The sequence below is a fragment of the Scyliorhinus canicula genome, chromosome 4 (genome assembly GCF_902713615.1).
Source record: "Scyliorhinus canicula chromosome 4, sScyCan1.1, whole genome shotgun sequence".
Classification (NCBI taxonomy): Eukaryota; Metazoa; Chordata; class Chondrichthyes; order Carcharhiniformes; family Scyliorhinidae; genus Scyliorhinus; species Scyliorhinus canicula.
This window is the reverse complement of record NC_052149.1, coordinates 103,051,670-103,076,870: the sequence shown is the minus strand read 5'-3', so window position 1 is coordinate 103,076,870 and position 25,201 is coordinate 103,051,670. Positions and strand designations below refer to the sequence as shown.

Sequence of the window (25,201 nt, the reverse complement as noted above, 5' to 3'; positions counted from 1 at the left end):
CATCATTACAAGCACATCTTTTCAGAGGTAGTTAAGGATGGGCAATAAATGCTGCCCTAGCTGGTATTGTCCACAACCTGTGAATGAATTAAAAACAAGGATATGCCAGTTTGAAATGATTGAAATTTTCACGGTGGGTTGCGAAGAGCTTGCCCAATATGCGTTTGGCTTCCTCCATGTAGAAAGGGCTGCATTATGAGCAGAATTAAATTGAAAGAAGTATAAATAAATTACTGTCTCACTGGAAGGAAAGTTTATGGCCTTGAACAGTTGAGATCTGACTGGATGAGTCCACAAAAGAGCAGCCGTGATCTCATTGAATGGCGGAGCAGGCTCGAGGGGCCAGATGGCCTACTCCTGCTCCTAGTTCTTATGTTCTTATGAGATAAGAGGACAGGTGATGCATTCCCTTTACTTGCATAGAGAGGTGCTGTAGGAAGATGAGGTAAATTGGGGGTAACTGAGGAGTGGACCATGGTGTCTGGAGGGAAGGGTCTGCTAGGAATGTTGATGGGGAAGGGAGGGGAAGAAGCATTTGTTGGTGGCTTCACAGTGGAGATGGAGGAAATGGTAGAGATGATCCATTGTACACACAGGCTGGTGAGGATAAGGGAACCCTATTGTGGGATTGTGAGGGTGGGGAAGGGTGAGAACAGTAATGCAGGAAATGGGATAGATGTGATCAAGGGTATTTCAACCATCGTGGGCCAGAACCTTTGGTTGGGGGTAAAGGAAAACTGGACATTAGATAATGGACATTTGGTCAAAGTCCAGGTGGCAGCTTGAAATAAGTTGAGGGTAAGGGAGAAAAATGTCAATACATGTAGTGGAAGAAAAATTATATCATCCTGCCAACAGTTGTACAAACAATTAAACTGTTTACCATTTTCAAAACAGGAACAGAGAGAAGATATTGCAATTGTGGAATCCATTAATACTGGAAAGCCCATCAGTGAGTCCAGAGCTGATGTGGACACAGCGTGGCAGTCTGTGGAATATTACGCTGGTATTGCTGGAACACTGGCTGGTAAGAACAAACTTACAAAATGGAGTAAAAATAATCCTGAACAGAGCCTTGATTTGTAAAAGTTAAGGAAACTTCACATAAAGTCTTGTCAGAGCTGGATGGAATTTTCATTGTTCCAACATTGACAGCCATCCTTTAAACAGCCGAGGCCCTAACCTCAGCAGTGATCTCCTTCGTCCTGTTTTCATTAAAGACATTCATTAAAACGTACCCCTGGATGGCTTGGTATCAAATGTTGTTTCTTTTTTTTAAATATTTCCAATTAAGGGACTATTTAACATGGCCATTCCTCCGACCCTGCACAATTTTTGGGTTGTGGGGGTGAGACCCACGCAGACACGGGGAGAATGTCAAATGTTATTTCTTAATGAACCTGTGAAACCCATTGGGAGGCTTTACTACTTTAAGATGCTATTTAAATACAAGTTGTTGTTGATCTCTGTCAATCCCGTTGCTTCTGCTTATTTCATTACTTTCCTTCATGAATTTCCCCCTGGTGTGCAGTACAGTATTTCACCACACTGTGGCACCAAACTGAAATCCTTCTTTTTAAAAAAAATAATTTTTATTGAAATTTTTGAAAAATGTATAACAACATAACAGTAATAATAATAACAATAATAAACACCCCCCTGCACCCGTAACAATGCATATAATGAACCCTCCCACCCCCCCCAACCCAATAAACAACAAAATAAATTAACAATAAATTAAATTGACATAAACAATGCCCCCCTGAAACCCCCCCCCCCTTCCCCCCCCCCCCCCCCCCCCCCCCTCCCCCGGGTTGCTGCTGCTGCTGACCTAGTTCCCTATCGTTGAGCCAGAAAGTCGAGGAAAGGCTGCCACCGCCTAAAGAAACCTTGTACCGACCCCCTCAGGGCGAATTTGACCTTCTCCAGCTTAATGAATTCCGCCATGTCATTGATCCAGGTCTCCACACTTGGGGGCCTCGTATCTTTCCATTGCAACAAGATCCTCCACCGGGCTACTAGGGACACAAAGGCCAAAACACCGGCCTCTTTCGCCTCCTGCACTCCCAGCTCCACTCCAATCCCAAATATCGCGAGTGCCCAGCCTGGCTTGACCCTGGACCCTACCACCCTCGACACCGTCCTCGCCACCCCCTGCCAGAATTCCCCCAGTGCCGGGCATGCCCAAAACATATGGACATGGTTGAAATCCTTCTTCTGACACACCCAAAAATTTATTCAGAAATTCCCCCCCTTTTACGTTGCTGGAACACAGCTCCAGCTTTCTCCCTGAAGTTGTGGGAATTAATGTTTTCTTCATAGATTATTGAAAAATAATTTGCCAGTAACGGGATACAGTTCCACAGAAGCCAAAAACTGCTGCCCGGCACTGCCTGAAGCGAAATTTTCACGTGATCGAACTTGGGCTTGGAGCGTGGGCTTTCAAAGCCAAGCTGTAGGGCTCTGAAGAATCAGGATTTTCAGACTGCTGCCAGAGGCCCATGCACCAACCGGTGACTGTCTGTCAGTGACAACCCAGGGAACACGCCAAAGCTCGTGTTACCATTTGCTAAATCCTTGCCATGTTTGGGTAATATAGTACAATTTCTGCACCTCTTCACAGAGTTAGAATTGAAAGGAAAACAAGCCAGAACTCCGCATTTCCCAGCATTTTCTTTCCAATTGGGTATTGGTATTGTCGCCTGATTCTTAATCCAGAGACCCAGGGTAATGCTTTGGGAACCAATGTCTGAATCTCACTACTGTAGATAGTGCAGCTTGAATTAAACAAAATAAAGCTTGGAACCATTAATGAGCACCGTACTCTGAGTGGGGAACTTCATGTCCATCACCAGGAGTGACTTGGCAGCACCACTACAGGTGAGCTGGCCAGGTCCGAAAGGGCATAGCTGCCAGACTGGTCTGCGGCAGGTGATGAGGGAAAAACCTCATTCTCTCCAACCGGCCTGTCCCGATGCATCTGTTTGCGACATTATCCATAGGAGTGACCACTCCACATTCCTTGTGGAGACAAAGTCCCATCTTCACATTGAGGATACCCTCCAACATGTTGTGTGGCACTACCACTGTGTTAAATGGGATAGACTTCGAATAGATCTAGCCACTCCAGACTAAGCATCCATGAGGCACTGTGGCCATCAGCAGCAGCAGAATTGTATTTGCCCACTATCTGTAACCTCATGGCCCGGTATATCCCTACAGCACGTAGTGCCCTAGACCAAACCCATCCTCAACTGCTTCATCAATGACCTTCTTTCTGTCAGAAGCTCGGAAGTGCGGATGTTCGCTGATGGTTGTGCAATCATCAGTGTGCAATGTTCAGTAGAATTCGCAACTTGGGTGCTGAAGCAGTTCATGTCCAAATGCAGCAAGACCTGGATAATATCCAGGTTTGGTCCGACAAGTGGCAAATTACATTCACGCCACACAAGTGCCAGGTAATAACCATCTCCAACATGACAGAATTTAACCATCATCCCATGGCATTCGACAAATCCCTTACTATCCGCATCCTGGGGATTACCATTGACCAGAAACTGAACTGCACTAGCCATCTAAATACTGTGGCTACAAGAGCAGGTTAGAAGCTAGGATCCTGCGAAGAGTATCTCGCCTTCTGACTCCCCAAAACCTCTCCACCATCTACAAGGCACAAGGAATGTGTTGGCATATTCTGGATGAGTGCAGCTCCAACAACACTTGTGAAGCTTGACACCGTTCAGGACAAGGAGACCCACTTGATTAGCACTCTCTTCACCACTGATGCACAGTGGCAGCCATATGTGTCATCTACAAGACGCACTGCAGAAACTCACCAAGGCTCCTTCTGCAGCACCTTCTGGATCCATAACCATTACTATCCAGAAGGACAAGGGCAGCAAATACCTGGGAACACCACCACCTGGAAGTTCACCTAGAAATCACTCACCGCCCCGACTTGAAAATATATCGCCATTCCTTCACTGTCACTGGGTCAAAATCCTGGTACTCCCTCCATAATACCACCTACAGTGGTTCAAGAAGACTCACCACCACCTTCACAAAGGCAATTAGGGATGGGCAATAAATGCTGGCGTAGGCAGCGACACCCACATCCCTTAAACAAATTTAAAAATGGTGTATTAATGTTCCGGAAGCCCTGTCGGAACCAGGTTGTTGACTTTGTCTGCTGATGCCGACTTGGCCTCTGCACAGCTCTTGATGCTGCCCCTGGCTTTATGCGCTGAGCCCCCGCCTGTTTCTACAAAACAGCACTCATCATTTTTAACTGCTAAATATCCTGCTAACGGTACGGTTTTTACAGTGTTAATCCAAAGAGCCAATTCACAGTGGCGTAGTGGTAATGACACTGGACAAATAATCCAGAGACACACCATAATTTCTGGAGATCTGGGCTCTAATTCCACCATAGTAAATGTTTAAACTTGAATTCGGGGAAAATATGAAACTAAAAGTCTAATAATGACCATAAAATCTTGTTGATTATTGGAAAAAGCCATCTAGTTCACTAATGTCCTTTAGAACAAAGAACAAAGAAAATTACAGCACAGGAACAGGCCCTCCCAGCCTGCGCCGATCCAGATCCTTTATCTAAGGAAGGGAAGGAAATCTGCCATCCTTACCTGGTCTGGCCTACATGTGACTCCAGATCCACTGCAATGTGGTTGACTCTTAAATGCCCTAGGAGTGGGCCTAGGGTGGGTGGGGCTGGGTAGTGTGTTCTTTGAGAGGGCTGGTACAAACTTGATGGGCTGAATGGCCTCCAGTTCTGCACTGTGGACATTCTATGGGAAAATGCCACTAGGACAACTGGCGATGGGCAATAGATGCTGGCCTGGGCAGCATCCATGTAAGAATAATGAAAATGAATAAGACTGCGGAACTAACAAATGTAAAAGCATGGAACTCAATTTCCTTCCTTGTGGAATTATTCATAATTTTGAATGGAAGCAGGAAGAAAACTAAATGGGGAGAGAGAGCTGGGTGGAGATCAAGGATCTTGGAGCGTGCCACCCAGTGTGTCAACAGATAAACTATAGGAGTAAGTAGCTTCATATGATCTGTAAGAGATTAAATCAACCATTAATGTGAATTAGAAACCAGTTGTCAATCTACATTGATTTATGTCTGAGGTGGGGGAGAGGGGAGGAAGCAACTCACTAATTTATACTGAATCTCTTGGTTTTTCAGAGTTGATTTGGGATGACGGGTTGGCATTACTGAACCCCCCCTCATGCTAATTTTCTGAACTCCATTATGTTGCCATAAGGAAGGACCAATAAATAACAAAGTTATTTCTTAAGGTTTCCTTACATAAAGGAAAAGATCTTGAACGTGACCGAGCAAAGGGCCGGCGAGGAAGAGTCATATTGGACTCCAATCGCTCTTTCCTCTCTCTCCCTCTCTCCACAGATGATGCCAGATCTGCTGAAGGAATCTCCTCACAGGGAGAGGGGAAAGCTTCTGTTGCCCCAGCGCCACATATTTCAAGAAACGTGGCTGACCTCTGTTTAGGATAGAGGTTACGTGATCTAAGGAGGGAAAAAAAAGGAACAATTATTATTCTTTTAAAGTTTAGAGTACCTGATAACTCTTTTTCTCAATGAAGGGCACTTTAGCCTGGCCAATTCACCTACCCTGCACATCTTTTTGGGTTGTGGGGGTGAGACCCACCCAGACGGGGGAGAATGTGAAAACTTCACACGCACAGTGACCTGAATCCTCGGTACCGTGAGACAGCAGTGCTAACCACAGTGCCGCCCCGTGAGCAATTTTTTTTTTATACCTCTCGCATGACCTTTTCCATTTGTTCTTTCTCACGCAAACATTGAATCCCAACCATATCATATGCCATATCACTAAAGGGGAACGTACTGAAATTCTCTTTCATGCCATACTATTCCAACAAATGGACTTAGTGTCATAATGTAATTATGAGTAACTTGAACATTTGTTCACTCATTGTAACCTCATTGGTAAGTTAATAAAAAAAGTAATTAAACTGGAGGGACCTCCAAAGTGGGGTTTAAACAGCTGTAATCAATATCTCCCAAGACTATCTCCCAGTTGAATGCTTTACTCCCATGGATGACTGTCTCTCTAGTCCATTGGCAGAGCTATGCACACACTTACTGGTAATTACTGATCTTGTTCTTACACTGTGGAAGCTGATACTACACACTGAAGGACTGACTGGGTTGTTAACCTGGGGAATTCCTGCCCTGCATGGCACAGTTATATCATTCCTTTGGTCTTTTGTTACTTATTTTATTTTGTTTTGTTTTGGTGAATCGATTGTATATTTTCTGAATCTCACCTATTGAGTATCTTCCCTTTATTCCTGTGCATAGGCCAACACATTCAACTCTCCGGAGGATCGTTTGCTTATACAAGGAGGGAGCCCCTCGGTGTGTGTGTGGGGATTGGAGCTTGGAATTACCCATTCCAGATAGCCTGCTGGAAGTCTGCCCCAGCTCTGGCTTGTGGTGAGAGCGCAACTTCACATTTCGTGGTAGAACCATATTCTATTTTTTTTTTTTTTAAACTACATTTTGAGCGTGCATGTAGTCCACGTGATCTCTCTGACTGCTCCTGATCACCTTGAGGGGATTGGAGAGGAAGTGTTTGAATTCTTACTGGCATTGGGTTTGTATGCTTTGTTTCCTCTTGCAGGTTACATGCTGCTGGGTTTGATTGGTGGGCTGGTTGAGCGGTTGGGTTATGCATTATCTAGACTGAGTGTTGGTCTTTTCCTGCCTATTTGTGTCACCTGCTCGTATGATTGCTTGCACCCTGCACAATCCACCATCACAACTTGGCTACTGATCATTGTGAAACTATTCAAGCAGTTAACGTGTAATTCAATTTCCCGCTGTTTCCGGGAGAACGTTTTTGGTTGCCAGGCGAACAAGATCATTGTCGTGTTACCATGCACCCCCCCCCCCCCCCCCCAGTAACAGTGTAAGGGTGGAAACAAAATGGGTAATTGCATTTTGTGGAAAACCCGGTGAAGGTTGTGGACTAGTTTGTGCACTGCAACACGAGCACGACCCCTCAGCCCAAATCAATTGCTCTGTACGCTGTGAGCAGTCTGTCGATACCATCTCTCCATGGCTTTGCTCCATGCAACTGTGGCAGTTTCAAAACACTGCACTACAGAAAAGCTGCTGTTTTTTGTTGTTTAACCCAAGCAAAGCACGGTGCAAAATACTAGCCAGAAATCAATCGTGGGGCTGAAAGGAATGAGGTGTGTATTTTAAGTCTGCTTTCAATTAAACTTTTGTAGTGGTGTTCATAGTAGGTAGCAGGAAAGTTTCCCTTAAAAGAATTATAAATGTATTAATACAAATAATTTTCTTAGAATATATCCTGTAACAATATATACTGGGCTGTATTTTTTATTATTCATTTATGGGCTTTGCTGGTTGGGCCTGCATTTGTTGCCCACCCTAATTTGTCCTTGAACTGAGTGGCTTGCGAGACCCATTTTAGAGAGCATCTAAGAGTCACATTGCTGTGGGCCTGGTGAACCAGATCGGTTTTTACAACAACAATGGTTTCACGGTCATCGTTGGGCTTCTAATTCCTGATGTTTTCATTGAATTCAAATTGCACCATCTGCCATGGTGGAATTTGAACCCGGGTCCCCAGAGAATTATCCTGTTCTCTGGATTACTAGTCCAGTGACAGTGCCACAGCGCGACCCCGTTCCCCCTGAATATTGCAAGCTGCAGTGGGGAGTGGTTGATGGTGAACTGTCGGCATTCACTGTCGTTATCCCTCTGAAACCACCTGCAAATGTAGGATGTCGAGCATGTGCAGGCTTGTGTGAAAATTCTGACGTTGCGGGTCTCTGACACTGCCTGTGTTGCTGCATGTCGAGAGCCAGCAGTCACTGAGAATGTCAACATACCTACTCCCACGTCACTATGTTAGCAACCCCGAAAAAACCCACAATACCTTTTCAGCCTGGGCCAACCGGGATTTTATTGGCAATGCGAATAACAGAACTGGCTCTGAAAACAATAAACCTTAACCCCCTCCACTCCGCTCACTGTAAAATGCAGTAACACGTTATGTGATATAGTGGGCCCACCCTTATAAATAAGGTTTAATTCTACTTATCGTGAACATTACAACAAAATGTACCGCGGAGACTATTTTTAAAGTTTGCCCCATTCCTTTCAGCAACATATTTGATGTTTAACAATTATTTTATCCAGTGTTGTTAAATGATTAATTAGTATTCCTCCTGGGGGAAGAGTCTAGGTCCAGAGGGCATAGCCTCAGAGTAAAGGGGTCGCCCATTTAAGACCAAGATGAGGATGAATTTCTTCTCTGGGAGGGTAGTGAATCTGTGGAATTCTTTGCCCCAGCGGCCGTAGAGGCTGGGTGATTAAGCATGTTCAAGGCAGGGGCAGCACGGTGGAGCGGTGGTTAGCGCTGCTGCCTCACGGCGCTGAGATCCTGGGTTCGATCCCAGCCCCAGGTCACTATCTTGTGGAATTTGCACATTCTCCCCGTGTCTGCATGGGTTTCGCCCCCACAACCCAAAATGTGCAGGTTAGGTGGATTGGCCACATTAAATTGGCCCTTAATTGGAAAAAAATAACTCCTATGTTCAAGGCTGAGATAGACGACAAATTTTTAATCAGCAGGCCAACCGAGGATTAAGGGGATAAGGTGGAAAAATGAAGTCGAGGATTATCCTATTAGATCATTCATCATCCCAATGAGTACTGGAGCAGACTTGATGGGCCGAATGGCCTAGTGCCACTCTTTTATGGTCTCTACTTTAGGGCAATATCTGGCCCATTGCCATGCTAAGGTGGGGGCTACCATTTCAGTGCTCTTTCCCTTTAAGGCCATCAAATCGAATGTTGAACTAAATGCAATCTCTAACCAAGCAGAGGTTAATTGTCTGGTCAGGGAGCTCTGTGGGTTGGAATGCGCATACCAGTATAAAATAATGCCTGCACTGTAATGGTTCTGAATCTTGCGTCTCCAGGAAATGATTTATCTTCTGATGCTGCTGTTCATATCTTTGGGACTGAGAATTTAGTTGCATTCCCTTCAGAATTAACCAATCTTGTGCTCACACTGTAGCAGTGCATTTGCTTCAAGTATGATTGAGCATCCCAACCGATGCTGGAAAGTGTGGATTTTTCACCAAGTTAGCACCTGGCATCTTAGATTTATCTCTGGACGGTTATGAGCCAAGAGGGAGAAAAGGCAGTCTTTTTCTGTAGAGGCGAAAATATATGTTAGAATATTCTGAAAATCCTGTCTCTTCTCCAAACAGGAAATGCCATGATTTTCAAGCCTTCACCCTTGACCCCTCTGACTGCGGTGATGCTTGCTGAGATCTACACACAGGCAGGGGCACCGAATGGGTTGTTCAATGTGGTTCAAGGGGCTGTACAGACGGGGAATGCTCTATGCCAACACAAGGATGTGGCAAAGGTTTCTTTCACTGGGAGCGTTCCTACTGGAATCAAGGTAAATGCTGGCTGAGGCTACCAGTATAAATCATCTAGAAATGTTTAAAGTCATGGAGCTGCTCTTAATTTAAACATCACCCAAGAATGAAGGTTACATCATCTGGGGCCATGTGTTGAGGTGGTGAGGCACAACACCAGTGAGTAGCGGGAATTGAGGCTTGTGCCAATAAATTTGCTTCATGCTGAGGTGCTAATTCCAGCTGTGCCGTCGTGGGGAGGTATTTAACAGACGTCAACTACTTACCTAAAGGGAGGAAGAGGTGTTTTGGCTGCTCTTGGTGAAGATTTTAGTGATCTGTTGAAGATAGGTTTGATGATCGATGTAATCTGGGGGGGGGGGGATCGGGCTGATGCTCTGGGGACCACAGCAGCTGGTGAAATATAAATTCAATTCATAAAACATGGAATGAAAAGATAGTCTGAGTAATTGGTGGCTATGAAACTATCATCTTTAAAACCGATCTGCTTCACTAATGTCCTGGAGGGAAGGAAATCTGTCGCCTTACCTGGTTGGCCTCCATGTGACTCCACAATGTGGTTGATTCTTAACTGTATCCTCTGAAATACCACTCAGTTCAAGGGCAATTCACCCTGAACTTTCCAGTGGCACTCGCATTCCATGAAAGAATAGATTAAAAATAGAACCAAAGAGAAAATGCTGGAAAATCTCAGCAGGTCTGGCAGCATCTGTAGGGAGTCAAAAGGACCAACATTTTGAGTCCAGATGACCCTTTATCCAAAGTTCTTTGGTTTCCGATTCCAGCATCCGCAGTAATTTGCTTTCATCCAGATTAAAAATGAACTTACCTAGGGGGAAGCACGGTGGTGCAGTGGTTAGCACTGCTGCCTCACGGCACCGAAGACCCGGGTTCGATCCCAACCCTGGGTCACTGTCCATGTGGAGTTTTCATGTGGATCTCACCCCCACAACCCAAAAGTTGTGCAGGGTAGGTGAATTGGCCACGCTAAATAGGCCCTTAATTGGCAAAAAAAAAGAATTGGGTACTCTTAAATTTATAAAAAATAAAATAAACTTTCCTCTGAAGCAGAGAAGCTGCTTGCCATAGGCTGAAATTCAACAGTGAACTGTACACATTGTCCCATATTCAGCATGCCATGCAATTAAAGTGGCTTGTCACTTCTTTATCTTTATATTTCTATTTATTTTATAAATGTTCTACTGTCGTGTTTTTAATATTCACCATCCTTTTCCCTCTCAAAGATGTTGTACATATTGGGGCACTCCACACAGGTGTGGTTACTGTTTGGATTTGCCATTTTCACAGCTGGTCCAGATGTTTGTTGTAAACATGGTCCTCAAACATGGAAGGAGCATTAAAACTGACTCTGAACTTTTCCTCTGCCTGATGGTGTGTACCCTGTCATCCAACATCACAAAATAGTGACTGGGAGATGATAAGTGTTCATATTCCACCCCACCCAATTCCACAATCCAGAGACTTTGCGTGACATTTTAAGGGAGGTGACAGGGGTCTCACCCGCCAGTGGGAGATCTGTTTTGCCTCTTTCAGGAAAAGCCCACCCTGTTGAGTGCTATGCAGGCACCTAACTGGACAGTGGCGGGCTTTCCCCATGATAAAGGACCCCAAGGGCTCAGTTCTGACCGCCGAGAGCTGCCGGCCTCTGTGGTCAGCAGATGTATTGAACAGCAGTGTGACTAGGGAGGGATTGGCTGCTGCCAGTACGACACACACCCGTAGCCTAATATCGTCACTGGATCACAGGCCACAGGTGAGTAATGGCGGGATAAGTTCACAAAATCTGTATTTGGTCTTCATGACCTGGTCATTTTACTTTTCTTTGTGGGTTACTTGGAGCTGTTGCCTTTACCTAATTAAACATGGTGATTATATTTCAAAGCAATTAATTGCACGTCAGTATTTTGAAACATTCTTCAGACACGATAAGCCACGATATGAATACAGGTTCTTCTCTTCAATTAGTTGCTCTCTGGGAAAGCCCCAGTTCCAAACCTTTGTGGTATTGAACATTCTGTCTAACTCTAGATCATGGAAACAGTAGCAAAAAGTGTCAAACATATCACCCTCGAACTAGGAGGGAAATCGCCTCTCGTTATTTTCTCTGACTGTGATTTGGAAAATGCTGTGAAAGGTGCAATGCTGGCGAACTTCCTGAGTCAAGGGGAGGTAAGTAAACAACGTTTTTTTTTGTGATCTTGGGTTGACCATTCAGTTGTCTTTTACAATATTTGTAAACATTGAATACATCTAAATCACCTGCACTGGAGGCAGGACGATTAGTAAACCTCCCCCGAGTTGCTGAAGCACTTTTGGAAGATATTGGAACAAAATGCCATCTGTTCCAGCTAGTCCTCGCTGTTTCAGATTTCAAATGGGCCTGTGCAGAATGCTGAACAGAGAGGCTGACTTCTGATAGAATTTGTGACTATTCCATGCTCCCTCCTTCTTAGACTTAAAAGTTAACCTAAATTATAGAATCATAAATGGTTCGGTCACAGAAGCAGACCATTCAGCCCATCGTGTCAGTGCTGGCTCCCTGTAACAGCTGGCCCAACTTTCCTACCTCTTCCCCTTTGCCCTGCAAAATTTTATCTTCCGGTATTTATCCAATTATCCAGACCCCTCATGATTTTGAACACATCTGCCAAATCTTCTCTCGACTTTCCCTAAAGGGAATTTTCTCGGAAATCTCTTCTGCACCCTCTCCGATACCTTCACATCCTTCCTGAAGTGTTGTGCCTAGAATTGGATACAATACTCCGGTTGAGGCTGAACCAGTGTTTTACGAAAGTCTGTTGATAAAGCCAAGAATGCCCCCCCCCCCCCCCCTCCCCGACTGACGACTCGATAACTGCTTAAAGAAATTGATGGACAGCTTCCACCTCGAGGTGAACCCCTCCTCCGAACCTCGAATGGTGAACTTGATCTTTTCCAAATGCAGGAACTCTGCCAAATCGCTCACCCACACCTCCGCGTTCGGCAGCTCAGTTCTGCCAGCACAACAAAATCAGTCTCCGGGCTATCAGGGAGGCAAAAGCCAATACATCGGCCTCTCTCCCCACCTGCACTCCCGCATCCTCTGACACTCCAAATATTGCCACCTCTGGACTCGGGGCTACCTCTACCCCCAAAATTGTTGCAGTTACGTCCGAAAATCACTTCCAAAACGCCCTCAATCTCGGACACGCCCAAAACATATGCACATGATTCGCCGGCCTCCCTGTACAATGCCCACACCTATCCTCCGGCCCTGGAAATAACTGACTCATCCTGGATACCATCATGTGGGCCATGTGCACCACCTCAAATTGGATAAGGCCTAGTCTTGCACACACCGAGGATGCATTTAACGTCCGCGGAGCTTCACTCCATACTCCAGCCCCCAACACCCCACCCAACTCCTCCTCTTTCGCTTAACCTTGTCCACCGGAGCGCTCTCCCTCTTCAACAGCTCCCCATATATATCTGCAACCCTGCTGTCCCCTATCTCCGCCCAGGACAGAAGCTTATCCTGCAGCACCGGGAGCGGCAACATTGGAAACAACGGCACCTCCTTATTTATGAGGTCCCTAGCCTGCAGATATCTGAACCCATTCCCTTCGGCAACTGATATGTCCCCTCCAACTCCTCCAGGCCTGCGAACCTCTTTCCCAAAAACAAATCCCTAAAATATTCTATCCTGACCTGCAACCCTTGGAACCTCACATCCAACACCGCCGGAGCAAACCTATGATTATCGCAAATCGACACCCACATATAGAACAGTACAGCACAGAACAGGCCCTTTGGCCCTCGATGTTGTGCCGAGCAATGATCACCCTACTCAAACCCACATATCCACCCTATACCTGTAACCCAACAACCCCCCCCCCCCTCTTAACCTTACTTTTTAGGACACTACGGGCAATTTAGCATGGCCAATCCACCTAACCCGCACATCTTTGGACTGTGGGAGGAAACCGGAGCACCCGGAGGAAACCCACGCAAACACGGGGAGGACGTGCAGACTCCGCACAGTGACCCAGCCGGGAACCGAACCTGGGACCCTGGAGCTGTGAAGCATTTATGTTAACCACCATGCTACCGTGCTGCCCCAATAGATATGCCTTTTTAATAATAATCTTTATTAGTGTCACAAGTAGGCTTGCATTAACACTGCAATGAAGTTACTGTGAAAAGCCCCTAATCGCCACATTCTGGTGCCTGTTCGGGTACACTGAGGGAGAATTCAGAATGTCCAATTCACCTAACAAGCATGTCTTTTGGGATTTGTTGGAGGAAACCGGAGCACCCGGTGGAAACCCACTCGGACACGGGGAGAACATGCAGACTCCGCACAGTGACCCAAACTGGGAATCGAACTCGGGTCCCTGGCGCTGTGAAGCAACAGTGCTACCCACTGTGCTACTGTGCCGCCCCATTCCAATCCAAAGTGCTGCCAACACTGGTTCCAAATGAAATATACAACAGGAGATTGTCCGTGTACAAAGAAACACCGTACTTAACGTTTCCCCCCTCCCCCTCCCACCCCCAAAGCTCAATTCCTCTCTATTCCCTCAAACCCCTGATGTCATTGCCAGCGGCTTAATCACCAAGGCAAAGAGCAGCAGAGCGAGCGGACACCCCAGCATTATCTCCTGGTACAACCCAAAATAATCCAAACTGACCTTGTTCGTCTGAATACTCGCCTTGGGTGCCTAGATCAGCAACCGAACCCAATGCACAAACCCCTATCTAAGGGGCAGCAGGGTAGCATGGTGGTTAGCATAAATGCTTCACAGCTCCAGGGTCCCAGGTTCGATTCCCGGACCCAAACCGCCCCAACACCTCGAACGTATACGCGCATTCGACCCAGTTGAACGCGTTCTCTGCGTTCATTGCCACAACCACTTCTACTTCTCGGCCCTCCGAGGGCATCATTATAACACTAAGCAGCCTCCGTACATTCGCCAACAAGTGTCACCTCTTCTGGTCCTCATCTATCACCCCAGGCACACAATCCTCTATCCGTGTTGCCAGTACCTTCGCCAACAACTTTGCATCCACATTCAACAGTGAGAGCGGGCGGTACGATCCATACTGCTCCGGTTCCTTCTCCTTCTTTAGAATGAGCGATATCGAAGCCTGAGACAGTGTGGGGGGAAGCCCCTCACCAACGACTCATTTTACATCTCCACTAGCAGGAGCCTCAGTTCCAATCCCAACCCAAACTTCCAATAGAACTCGACTGGGAGCCCATCCCTATCCGGGGCCTTGCCCACTTACACATTGATCCCATACATTCCATTACCTCCCTCGGCATGATCAGAGCCGTCAGCCCCTGCACCTTCTCCTCCTCAACCTTCGTTTACTTCAACCTATCCAAAAACCGCCTCATCCCTTCACTCCCCACCGGAGGTTCCAAATTATATAAACTCTGCTAAAAAGTCTCAAAAAACCAGTTCACCCCTTCCGGCTGCAATATCACCGTGCCCTTATTGTCTCTCACCCTCCCAATTTCCCTCGCTGCCTTCTCAACTGATGAGCAAGCATCCTGCTAGCTTTCTCCCCATACTCTTGTACCGCCCCTCTGGCTCTATGCAATTGTGGGACCGCCTTCCCTGTGGACACCAACCCAAACTCCATTTGGAGCCGCTGCCTCTCCTTCAGCAATGCCATCTCAGGCGCCACCGAATATCTCTGATCCACCCTCAGAATGTCCACCACCAACCTCCACCTCTCAGCCTGCTCTGCTATTTCCCTGTCCTCCACCTTCTCTGCCACCCCTTCTGGCTCTCCGCCACGAACGCTATCTCGGCCTCCAACGAGGCCAGCTGGTCCTCATGCTCACCCACTGCCTCCTCCACCTTCTGGAGCGACAGATTCTGCGCCTCCACCCTTTGCTCCACTCTCTCAATAGTCATCCTAAGCAGCTCCACCACCTTCGCTAGGTCCTCTGATACCTCCTGCCTCTGCTGCTGGAGCTTGGTGTTCAGAAGGTCCACCAGTTGCTCAGTAGACCACAGGGCGGGAACACCATCCCAGAACCCTCCAGCATCTTTTCCTCTGTCACACCTCGAATGGCCTCTCGACCAGGCTGCTGCCTCTTACTTTTTAGAATTTTTTAGAACAGTACAGCACAGAACAGGCCCTTCGGCCCTCAATGTTGCGCCGAGCAATGATCACCCTACTCAAACCCACGTATCCACCCTATACCCGTAACCCAACAACCCCCCCCTTAACCTTACTTTTTAGGACACTACGGGCAATTTAGCATGGCCAATCCACCTAACCCGCACATCTTTGGACTGTGGGAGGAAACCGGAGCACCCGGAGGAAACCCACACACACACGGGGAGGACATGCAGACTCCGCACAGACAGTGACCCAGCCGGGAATCGAACCTGGGACCCTGGAGCTGTGAAGCATTTATGCTAACCACCATGCTACCATGTAACATCCCTCGTCTGGTAAGCCATTAACCGGCCCCGCCGATGGAGCACTTCTATTCCTCACTGCTCATGCTCCTCACACCAGCTAACACCCCTTAACATTGAGTTAAAAATGACCAAGCAATTCCACCTTGAGCGGGAGCCACCAAATGTGCGACCACTCACTCCATGGCCGCTGTCGGAAGTCCCATGCAGGCTTTCTTTAATCAATCCACAATTATCCAAGTGACTGAAATTCTTTACCAGATTATCATCCCTCAAAGTTTTCCACTGCTATTGTTAAACTGACTGGCCTATAATTACTGAGTTTATCCTTGTGCCCCTTTTGAACAAGGTTGTAACCATCTTTGTATCTCAGGAGGATTAGAAGATTAGGACCAATGCCTCTGCAATATCCACCCTTACGTTTCTTTGTATGCTCAGATGTATTTCACCTGGTCCTGGTGACTTATCAACTTTTAAGTACAGCCAATCTAATACCTCTATCAATTTTTAGCCCAGTCATTTTGTCAACTATCTCCATTTTCACAACTTTGTCAGCATCTTTTTCCTTGGCAAAGGCATATGCAAGTATTTGTTACGGGCTGGTTTAGCACAGTGGACTAAATAGCTTGCTTGTAATGCAGAACAATGCCAGCAGCACGGGTTCAATTCCCGTACTGGCCTTTCCGAACAGGCGCTGGAATATGGCGACTAGGGGCTTTTCACAGTAACATCATTGAAGCCTACTTGTAACAATAAGTTGTTGTTGTTATTATTATTTACAATTTAGTATTACAGTCATGCCCTTTGCCTTCATGCATAGATCCCCTTTTTGATCCCTAAATGACCTTGCTCCTCCTCTTATCACCCTCTTACTATTTATATGCCTGGAGAAGACTTGTTGATTCACTTTTACATTGGCTGCCATTCTCTTCACATACTCTCTCTTTGCTTTTTTATTTACGTTCTCACTCTCCCGTCCTCGGAAGTTTCTGTGCTCAATCTGGTTATCACTGGTGTGAACTCCACTCCTGTAGTGAGTTTTAAAATCATGATCTTCTGCCTGTAGGTACAATTTTGTTTGCTGTTTAATTATTATTGGGGTAAATATTCATGTGAATGTACCGTTTATTTTTCTTCTCTTTCCAGGTGTGCAGCAATGGCACCAGAGTGTTTGTACAGAAAGACATATTGTCAAAGTTTGTGGAAAAAGTGGTGGCAAAGACAAAAGCAATAAAAATCGGAGATCCACTACTTGAAGATACTCAAATGGGGGGTCTCATCAATCGTCCACACCTTGACCGAGTGCTGTCCTATGTAAAGCAGGCGAAGGAACAGGTATTCCAACATTTTGGTTGTTCTAAGTTTGCTGCACTAATTATCCTCATTAGCCATATATGTTGTTTGTAACGTAGTGAGTGGTCTAATCTGAGGCAGTGAAACTACTGGGAATTCGAGTACAGGAGTGGGGATGACTTGCTGCAATTATACAGGGCCCTGGTGAGGCCACACCTGGAATATTGTGTGCAGTTTTGGTCTCCTTATCTGAGGAAGGATGTTCTTGTTATAGAGGGAGTGCAGCGAAGGTTTACCAGACTGATTCCTGGGATAGCAGGACTGTTGTATGAGGAAAGATTGAGTCGGTTAGGATTGTATTGGCTGGAGTTTAGAACAATGAGGGGGGATCACATAGAAGCCTATAAAATTCTAACAGGACTAGACCGGGTAGATACATAAAGGATATTCCCAATGGTGGGGGTGTCCAGAACCTGGGGTCACAGTCAGAGGGTACGGGATAGACCATTTAGGAGAAGGATGAGGAGAAATTTCTTCACCCAGTGAATGGTCAGCCTGTGGAATTTGCTATCACAGAATGTAGTTGAAGCTAAAACATTGTATGTTTCAAGGAGCAGTTAGATATAGTAATTGGAGCGCAGCATGGTGGCACAGTGGTCTGCAATGCTGCCTTACGCTGCCGAGATCCCTGGTTCAATCCCAGCCCTGGGTTACCGTCCATGTGGAGTTTGCACATTCTCCCCGTGTTTGCAAGGGTTTCGCCCCCACAACCTAAATGTGCAGGGTAGGTGGAATGGCAATGCTAAATTGTCCCTTAATTGGAAAAAATGAGCTGGGTACGCTAAATTTATTTTTAGAAAGATATAGTTCTTGGAGCGAAGGGGATCAAAGCATACGGGGGAGGGGGGGAGGCGGGATCAGGCTATTGGGCTGGATGATCAGCCATGATCATAATGAATGGCTCGAAGTGCCAAATTGCCGCCTCCTGCTCCTATTTTCTATGTTTCTAATGCCTCGCACTGTTTTAGTTTGAGCACTGCATTGGATGCCCATGGGGCGCGATTCTCCGCTGCCCACGACGGGTCGGAGAATAACGGGAGGGCCTTCCCGACAATTTTCACGGCCTCCCGCTATTCTCCCCCCCCCCCCCCCCCCCCCCCCCCTCCGGCCGCCCCCCGACACGGATCGCTGCTCGCCTTTTTTTACGGCCGTTTTCACGGCCGCGATCACACCTGCTTTCAGCGTTCGTGAAAACGGCCGCAAAGTGCCCGTCCCGGACAACCATGGCACCGATTGGCACGGCCGTGCCAAGGGTGGCATGGGCCTGCGATCGGTGGGCACCGATCGCGGGCAGCGGGTCCGATGCCCGCGCACTATTTGTTCTTCCGCCACCCCGCAGGATCAGTCCGTGGGGCGGCTGAGGGGCATGACGGCCCGCGCATGCGTGGGTTTTGACGCGTCTGCGTGATGACGTCATCCGCGCATGCGCGGGTTGGAGCCGTCCAACCCGCGCATTCGCGGCTGACATCATCGTGCACGTCAGCCGCCGTGACTCTTGGCGGGCGGAGTTAGCGACGTTCGCTAACTCCGCGTCGCTGTGATTCCCCCTGCCCCGATACTAGCCCCGCCCGGGGGGGGAGAATCGGGTCCCGGGACGGAGCTCCGAGGCTGGCGTGAAACACGGCCAGTTTCACGCCAGCCTTCACGGCACGCTGGATTTGCGGAGAATCGCGCCCATGGAGTTTCAAGCACATTATGGGTTCATTTTAATGTTTTTTTTTATAAATTTAGCGTACCCAATTATTTTTTTTTCCAATTAAGGGGCAATTTAGTGTGGCCAATCCACCTATCCTGCACATCTTTTGGGTTGTGGGGGCGAAACCCACGCAGACACGGGGAGAATGTGCAAACTCCACACGGACAGTGACCCAGGGACGGGATTCGAACCCGGGTCCTCAGCTTGGGCAGTGGTGCCTCTAAACATTTATATTTCAACTGCTGGGTAAGGAAATCTATGCATGCTTGCACTCACTGAACTGGAATTGCAACGAGAGAGTCTAACCTGATATGCTTGGTTGGATCAAATGCTGGTCTAAGTCAAGCTCGTTTGATTCTGCCAGTCAGTGATCTTTGTGCACAGCGACTGATTTGATTAACCAGAATAAAAAATATTCAAGTCACAATAGAGAAGTAATACAAAGCTTGCATCTCGTCTGTTAGATGTCAAAAGGATGATGGAGCTTCTACAAAGATATTTGCCACTAGTTGGTGATAATGAACATTCCGCAGTTTATGCTAACTGGAAAATGAAAACTGCAAGTGTCAGATTAATGTCGGCAAAACTGAGGCCAGCCTCTCCAAGAGAGGCCTCGACTGCAGCAGAAAACCTAGAATCTGGCACGTCCTGCTCGACTTGCCAGTTCAGCTCTCTTCCCCACCCCAAATCCATTCGGCTTGCAAGCTGCTTTCTCGCTCCTCAACATAGTTGCACCTCCTGAGTCTCAGACTCTCTCCAGAGCCTTAGTCAATCTGTTGTAGTATCAAAGCTCAATTTCTCTATTGCTCTTCCAGTTGTCTTCTGCATTGTGCTTCAACTCATTTACTTTGCCAAATTCCATGTGCTCACTTACACTCCGTTTAACATTCCCCTGTCTTAGTCTGAGCTTCACTGACTTGCCTGCCAATTTTATAATTCTTGTACCTGCCCTCAAATCTATGCATGCCTTCACCCCAACCTACTTTGGGGATCTCCTTTGCTTTACATTGTTGTACTCTGTCCATCGAATACTGGACCCGTCTTTCTTTGTTCCTCTCTCGGCAAATACTCTTTCACGTATTGATCCTACCCTCTGGAATTTACTGCTTGTTTCCTTCCAACTTGCTGTCTTTAAAAACCCTCCCGTGCCTATATCTTTGGTTCCCCCACATTAGTCCCTTCCTGTGTTCAGTGTGCAGGTTATCTATTTCCACAATAGCGTGAACACACTGCAACATCTTCCTGCATGTGAGCAGTGCTGTGTAAGTCCAGGTTCATGCCATTGCATTGGAATGCTAGTTGCTGATATGAGATTTGTAATCCTGATCCTTGTTTACAGGGTGCAGCTGTTCTGTGTGGTGGAGATCTGTTTGTTCCTGATGATCCAAATCTGAAAGATGGATATTTCATGAATCCCTGTGTTCTAGGTACATTGCTCAATGCTACAATTAATAGATCAAAGTCATTAGAATAGACTTGATACCGAAGATCATTTTGTTTAAAATATTAGATCTTGATTGGTGTAAAGTGATGCGTTGTCATCTCTGACACCTTTCCATTGCACTATAAATGCATGTGAAGTAATTGTTCAGCCATTAAATGCAAATTAAATGACTTGTCTTCCAAGGATATGATATATTTAGAACATTAGTGTTGTAGTTGGCCTGATTCCCAACAATCTTTACTGGTGCTCACTACAAAAAACAGCTTCCATCAGTAGGCCGTTGTCTCCAACTTAGTGGTAAGTGGGATGGAGAACACTTCAGGCTTAAACAACTACCGTGTTCTCACTTAAGCCATCAGGATGTAATGCATGATGCCGATTCCGGATACCTCGGGTAGAAAATGCCACATTGCCAGACCGTGTTTTTCAGGATCAGTCACGACTTGTTTCCTATTACAAGAAATAAATCTACACAAACGGATTAATTCAGTTGAAACAGCAATACATCCATTGCTTGATGCTCTGTTGCTTTTGACCATTTTCTGAGACTGTTAACTTGGAGTTTCGAAATTTTAAATCAGAATCATTGGATTAACGTTTTGCATAAATTCTCACTTTGACAACCTCACCATAGTGACCTGGAAACGCTTTGAATTATAGGTGTTGATGGCAAGGTTATGGTTATTGCTCATCCTTCGTTGCCTTTGAAAAGGTGATGTTGAGTCTACCTCGAGGCATTGATGCGAAAACAAATTTTGTCACAAGTCTTTAAGACAACAATACATTTCCTATCTGGATGCTCCTGAGGAGTCAGGCACAATTTATAATGGGCCTGCCTTGTTCTTAATTTATTCTCCAGATAATAAATGTATATCAATTTATTTCATTAGGTCTTAATTCTATAAGTAATTCATAAACAGGTTGGCTGTTATTTAAACCTTCTCCATCATGGTGACTATTTACCGTTCACGTCTCAGTGCAGGGAGAAATCTAGTCTGTTAGCACAGTGCTCCCTCAGTACTGCACTGGGCTATCTGAGGTGCCACTATCAGCACTATTTTGGAGAAGAGCAGGGAAACACCCCCTGATATCTGGCCAACATTAGCCCTCAACTAAAATGAAGATTAATCTGGTCGTTATCACCTTGAGGTTTGCGGAATCTTGCTGTGCACTGATGAGCTGGTTACTAAATAACAACAGTAACTACACTTTGGAAGTACTTTATTGACAGTAAAGTGTTTTGGGATGTCCCAAAAGAAATGCAAGTCTGTTTGTCTTTTTCACAAATCCGTTACTAGAAATTAGTCATGAAGGCCTCTAAACACTTGCAAACTAAAGGACAAAAAAAAATAAATGGCTTTAATTAAAAATAAAAATCCCAGTGCCATAATTTCGATAAACGGGTACAAAGTAGTAATGTACGAACGTGAAATAGGATTGATCCACATTTCTGTCGAGTACAGTGTTTTAATACTTTGAAGTAAAGGTCGCTGTAGTCCCAGATGACCATAGGCTGCTTTCCTCTTTGAGGGGGAGAGCTGACTGGTGGTCAGGTTAAAGAAGGCAGGGCCTTCATGAATAACCTCTGCCAGTACGGGAATTGAACCCTTGCTGCTGGCCTCATTCTGCATCACGAACCAGCTGTCTAGTCAACTGTGCTGAACCAGCCCCCACTTTGAAGTGCTGTGTTATGAATTACCTGTGCACTAATTCTCACACACAGGCAATGAGTGCCTGATGCTTGAATATTGGGGGAGTTAAATGCTTCATTTCCTGTTACATGCTGGCTTTGAATCTGTGGCATTTACAAGTAATGATCTGTGTGTGGGCAGGGAATTGCAAAGATGAGATGACCTGTGTTAAGGAGGAGATATTTGGACCTGTGATGTCAGTGTTGGAATTCGATACTGAGGATGAGGTCATCGAGAGAGCAAATAACACCAATCTTGGTCTGGCAGCTGGCGTGTTCACCAGGTACTGTGCACCTCACATTTCCCTAATGCTAGATTGTTTATTTAATCAATACTGGCGGTGGCCTATCTGCTCTTTCTGTAATGTGGACCTAGTTAGATGCAGTTAATAGGGATGGTATTACAGACCCATGCCCCTGGGTTAGGAAGGGGAAAGTTGCAATTTTGTATCTTCCCCACCACAGGATGTCTTCTGACAAGGTCAGGCGAGACTCGTAGGCAGTTTCAATAGAATAACCTTCAGACACTCGTATCTGAAATTTTACACAGAACATTCAGATTGCCAGAGCTGTTTGAGGCATGTGCAGTTTTATCCCAGTCAAGAGGTAATGCTTTTAGGAGTGAAGGGGGTCTAGAAAATCAATGCCGGTGCTTGAAGTGCTCTTACACCTTTATTCCAGCAAAATAACACGTTGTGGTTCTGTTGCTGTTTGATGGAGGCACGTTATTGTGCTCCATACTTGTAGATATTTTAATTCTTGTGGCCACTTTACATAGTTTTCTGTCCAGCTTTGCTATACAATATCATTCTTAACATAAATTTAATTGTCAAACCCTGCAATATGTAAGTGTCCTGTATCAACATTTTGTTGCATAAATCAACTTTCATTCCATACCACATTATGTTCGAATGAAATGGAATCAGTCCACTTACTTGGACTGTCTGCTTTAATGCTCTGAACAATTTTGCCTGGTGTTTTTTCGATAATCGTCCAGCTGATGTGCAGTAGGTAAATTGGATTTGGGGGAATGTTTGATTCCTGCCGTGACCACAAGAGAAGGATTAGAATCTGTAGCAGGCATATTGAATGACCAGAAGAGAGAATTCTTCACAGAGCAAAACAGGAATGCTAATGAAATATCGCATAGCACAGAATGTAGGAGTAATACTGTGCTTATCAATATGATTGGGTGAGAGATAGTTTATATAGTCCAGTTCGAAGGACTGAGGTAGTTGTTTAATGATGGTGATCATCAAATTCACTTGGTACTGTGCCTGTGCTGTTCAGTTTATGCATCTGGAAATGAGGGTGCTCAAACTCTTGAGTCTAACTTGTATCCTGATTATTAGTAGCAATGTAAAAGTGGATTTCACTTTAGGCCATTCTGGTTTCAAAAACACTACATTTTTAGTGATCTTCCAACAATGTTTTAAGTGTCGCCAAATCAAGCTCCTGAAAAACCTAGACTGATGGGATTTCTTTGCCTAGTACAGAGCGTTCACCTCCCTGCCCTATTTTGGGCACACCTCACCTAGCCAAACCCAGACGCCTAAGGATAGGCTGTGACAAATCCATGTTTTTAGGGATCCTATATATGTGATCACTTAAAATGGTGGTGTTTTAGCCAGCATAAGCTATGCAGTTTACCTCCAGAACACTGGCAAACATTTCCCCGCCTACTGCTTGAGGCTTAAGCTAGTGGGAGGTAACCCCCTTGATGAACAATTGTGAAAAGCTTATTTGAGAAATGTTATTTTTGTACTCCTAAAATTATTGGGCAGCGGGAATGGGGCAGGGAAAGTTTGCTTGTGATCGTGTAGGAGTTGGAGTTTTTGTTTTGCATCAGGTAATGTGTATTTTTCAGAGATGTGACTCGAGCGCATCGAATGGCAGCAGCTCTTGAAGCAGGGACATGTTTCATAAACAACTACAATGTCTCCCCAGTTGAGATACCGTTTGGAGGGTATAAAATGTCAGGTAGCTATCAATTTCGTTTTTCTGAAAAAAATTGAGAATTTTAAGTGTTTCATTCAACTGAAAAGTAATCCCAGTTCAATTGTTACAGGATTTGGAAAAGAGAATGGAATAGCGACAGTTGAATATTACACACAACTAAAAAGCGTTTATGTGGAAATGGGAGATCCACAATGTTCTTTCTAAATTGCGACAATCTTATCTGTTGGTGCCTGAATTCAATGTTGGTTCAGGTTAGTTTATAGCCGCATATAACAAGGAGTGAAAGCTATCGTTTCTTATTTAAAATTTTCAAACTGTAATTGTACTGATTCTGTATCTAGTAAAAGGTGTGAAGTTTCACTCTCCATTCAAGCTTTTGGACCCAATGTATAAAGTGAGGGAGGTCTGTCTGTCTCCCTCCCTCCCTCCCTCCCATCTGTTCAGCTGCTTAGTTTTGTTTTAATAAAATTTGTTTTAATAAAATTATAAACCAGTCTTTAATTCTTTTTAAAGCAGTACCTTATTCTCTCTCATTTAGCCAGGTCTGACTGAAGCACAGTCTATGACAACTTTGTGAAGATAAATGTGAATGTCCTTATAGCTTCAGTTAGTTTGTTTTCCTCTTGCTCAGGGGGACGGTAATGTCGTACCCATAAAGAATTCTATATCTGCATTCCATACAAATAATATTGTATAAAGTCTGATGTATATAATTAAATTCATTATTCTAAATGTTCACAGACAAGAGCAGAAAATCATGTCAATGAATATGAAAAAAGTGAGGAATAGCAGACATAAAACTTGCTGCCTTTCCCCTGGTGAAAAGTTATTTTACAAAATTAAATTAGCAGCAAATTTAATATTTAAGACCAGGGAGGCGATTCAGTTCTTGGTAAGCAAGATTAATCATCTTCAGATGTTGCTTTTTAAATAGTGTTCTGAGATTTTCCTCATTATTAAATGATACTGTTCATTATCATGATTGCATTTTGTAACATGGTTACTTCAAACAAAATTTTCTTTCCAACTTGTAGAATTGCACACTGCTTTCAAAATGACCGTGTAGAAGTAACCTGTGGGGAGTGAGTACTGGGTAATATTCCAGCAGTAAGATGCTCAG

General features: G+C 45.4%; 1 protein-coding gene across 1 annotated transcript in view; it reads left to right on the top strand.

Annotated features, from left to right (window-relative positions):
* LOC119964866 (4-trimethylaminobutyraldehyde dehydrogenase-like) overlaps positions 1–25,057 on the top strand; it is a 51,001-nt gene extending 25,944 nt beyond the window's left edge. Inside the window, exons 3-11 of the mRNA XM_038794934.1 lie at positions 898–1,027; positions 6,372–6,506; positions 9,323–9,519; positions 11,549–11,689; positions 17,086–17,274; positions 20,328–20,415; positions 22,265–22,406; positions 23,990–24,102; positions 24,191–25,057. Coding sequence (XP_038650862.1) covers positions 898–1,027; positions 6,372–6,506; positions 9,323–9,519; positions 11,549–11,689; positions 17,086–17,274; positions 20,328–20,415; positions 22,265–22,406; positions 23,990–24,102; positions 24,191–24,285 — 1,230 coding nt within the window. The 3' untranslated portion in view covers positions 24,286–25,057. The remainder of the gene's footprint in view (positions 1–897; positions 1,028–6,371; positions 6,507–9,322; positions 9,520–11,548; positions 11,690–17,085; positions 17,275–20,327; positions 20,416–22,264; positions 22,407–23,989; positions 24,103–24,190) is intronic.
* The last annotated feature ends 144 nt before the right edge of the window (positions 25,058–25,201 follow it).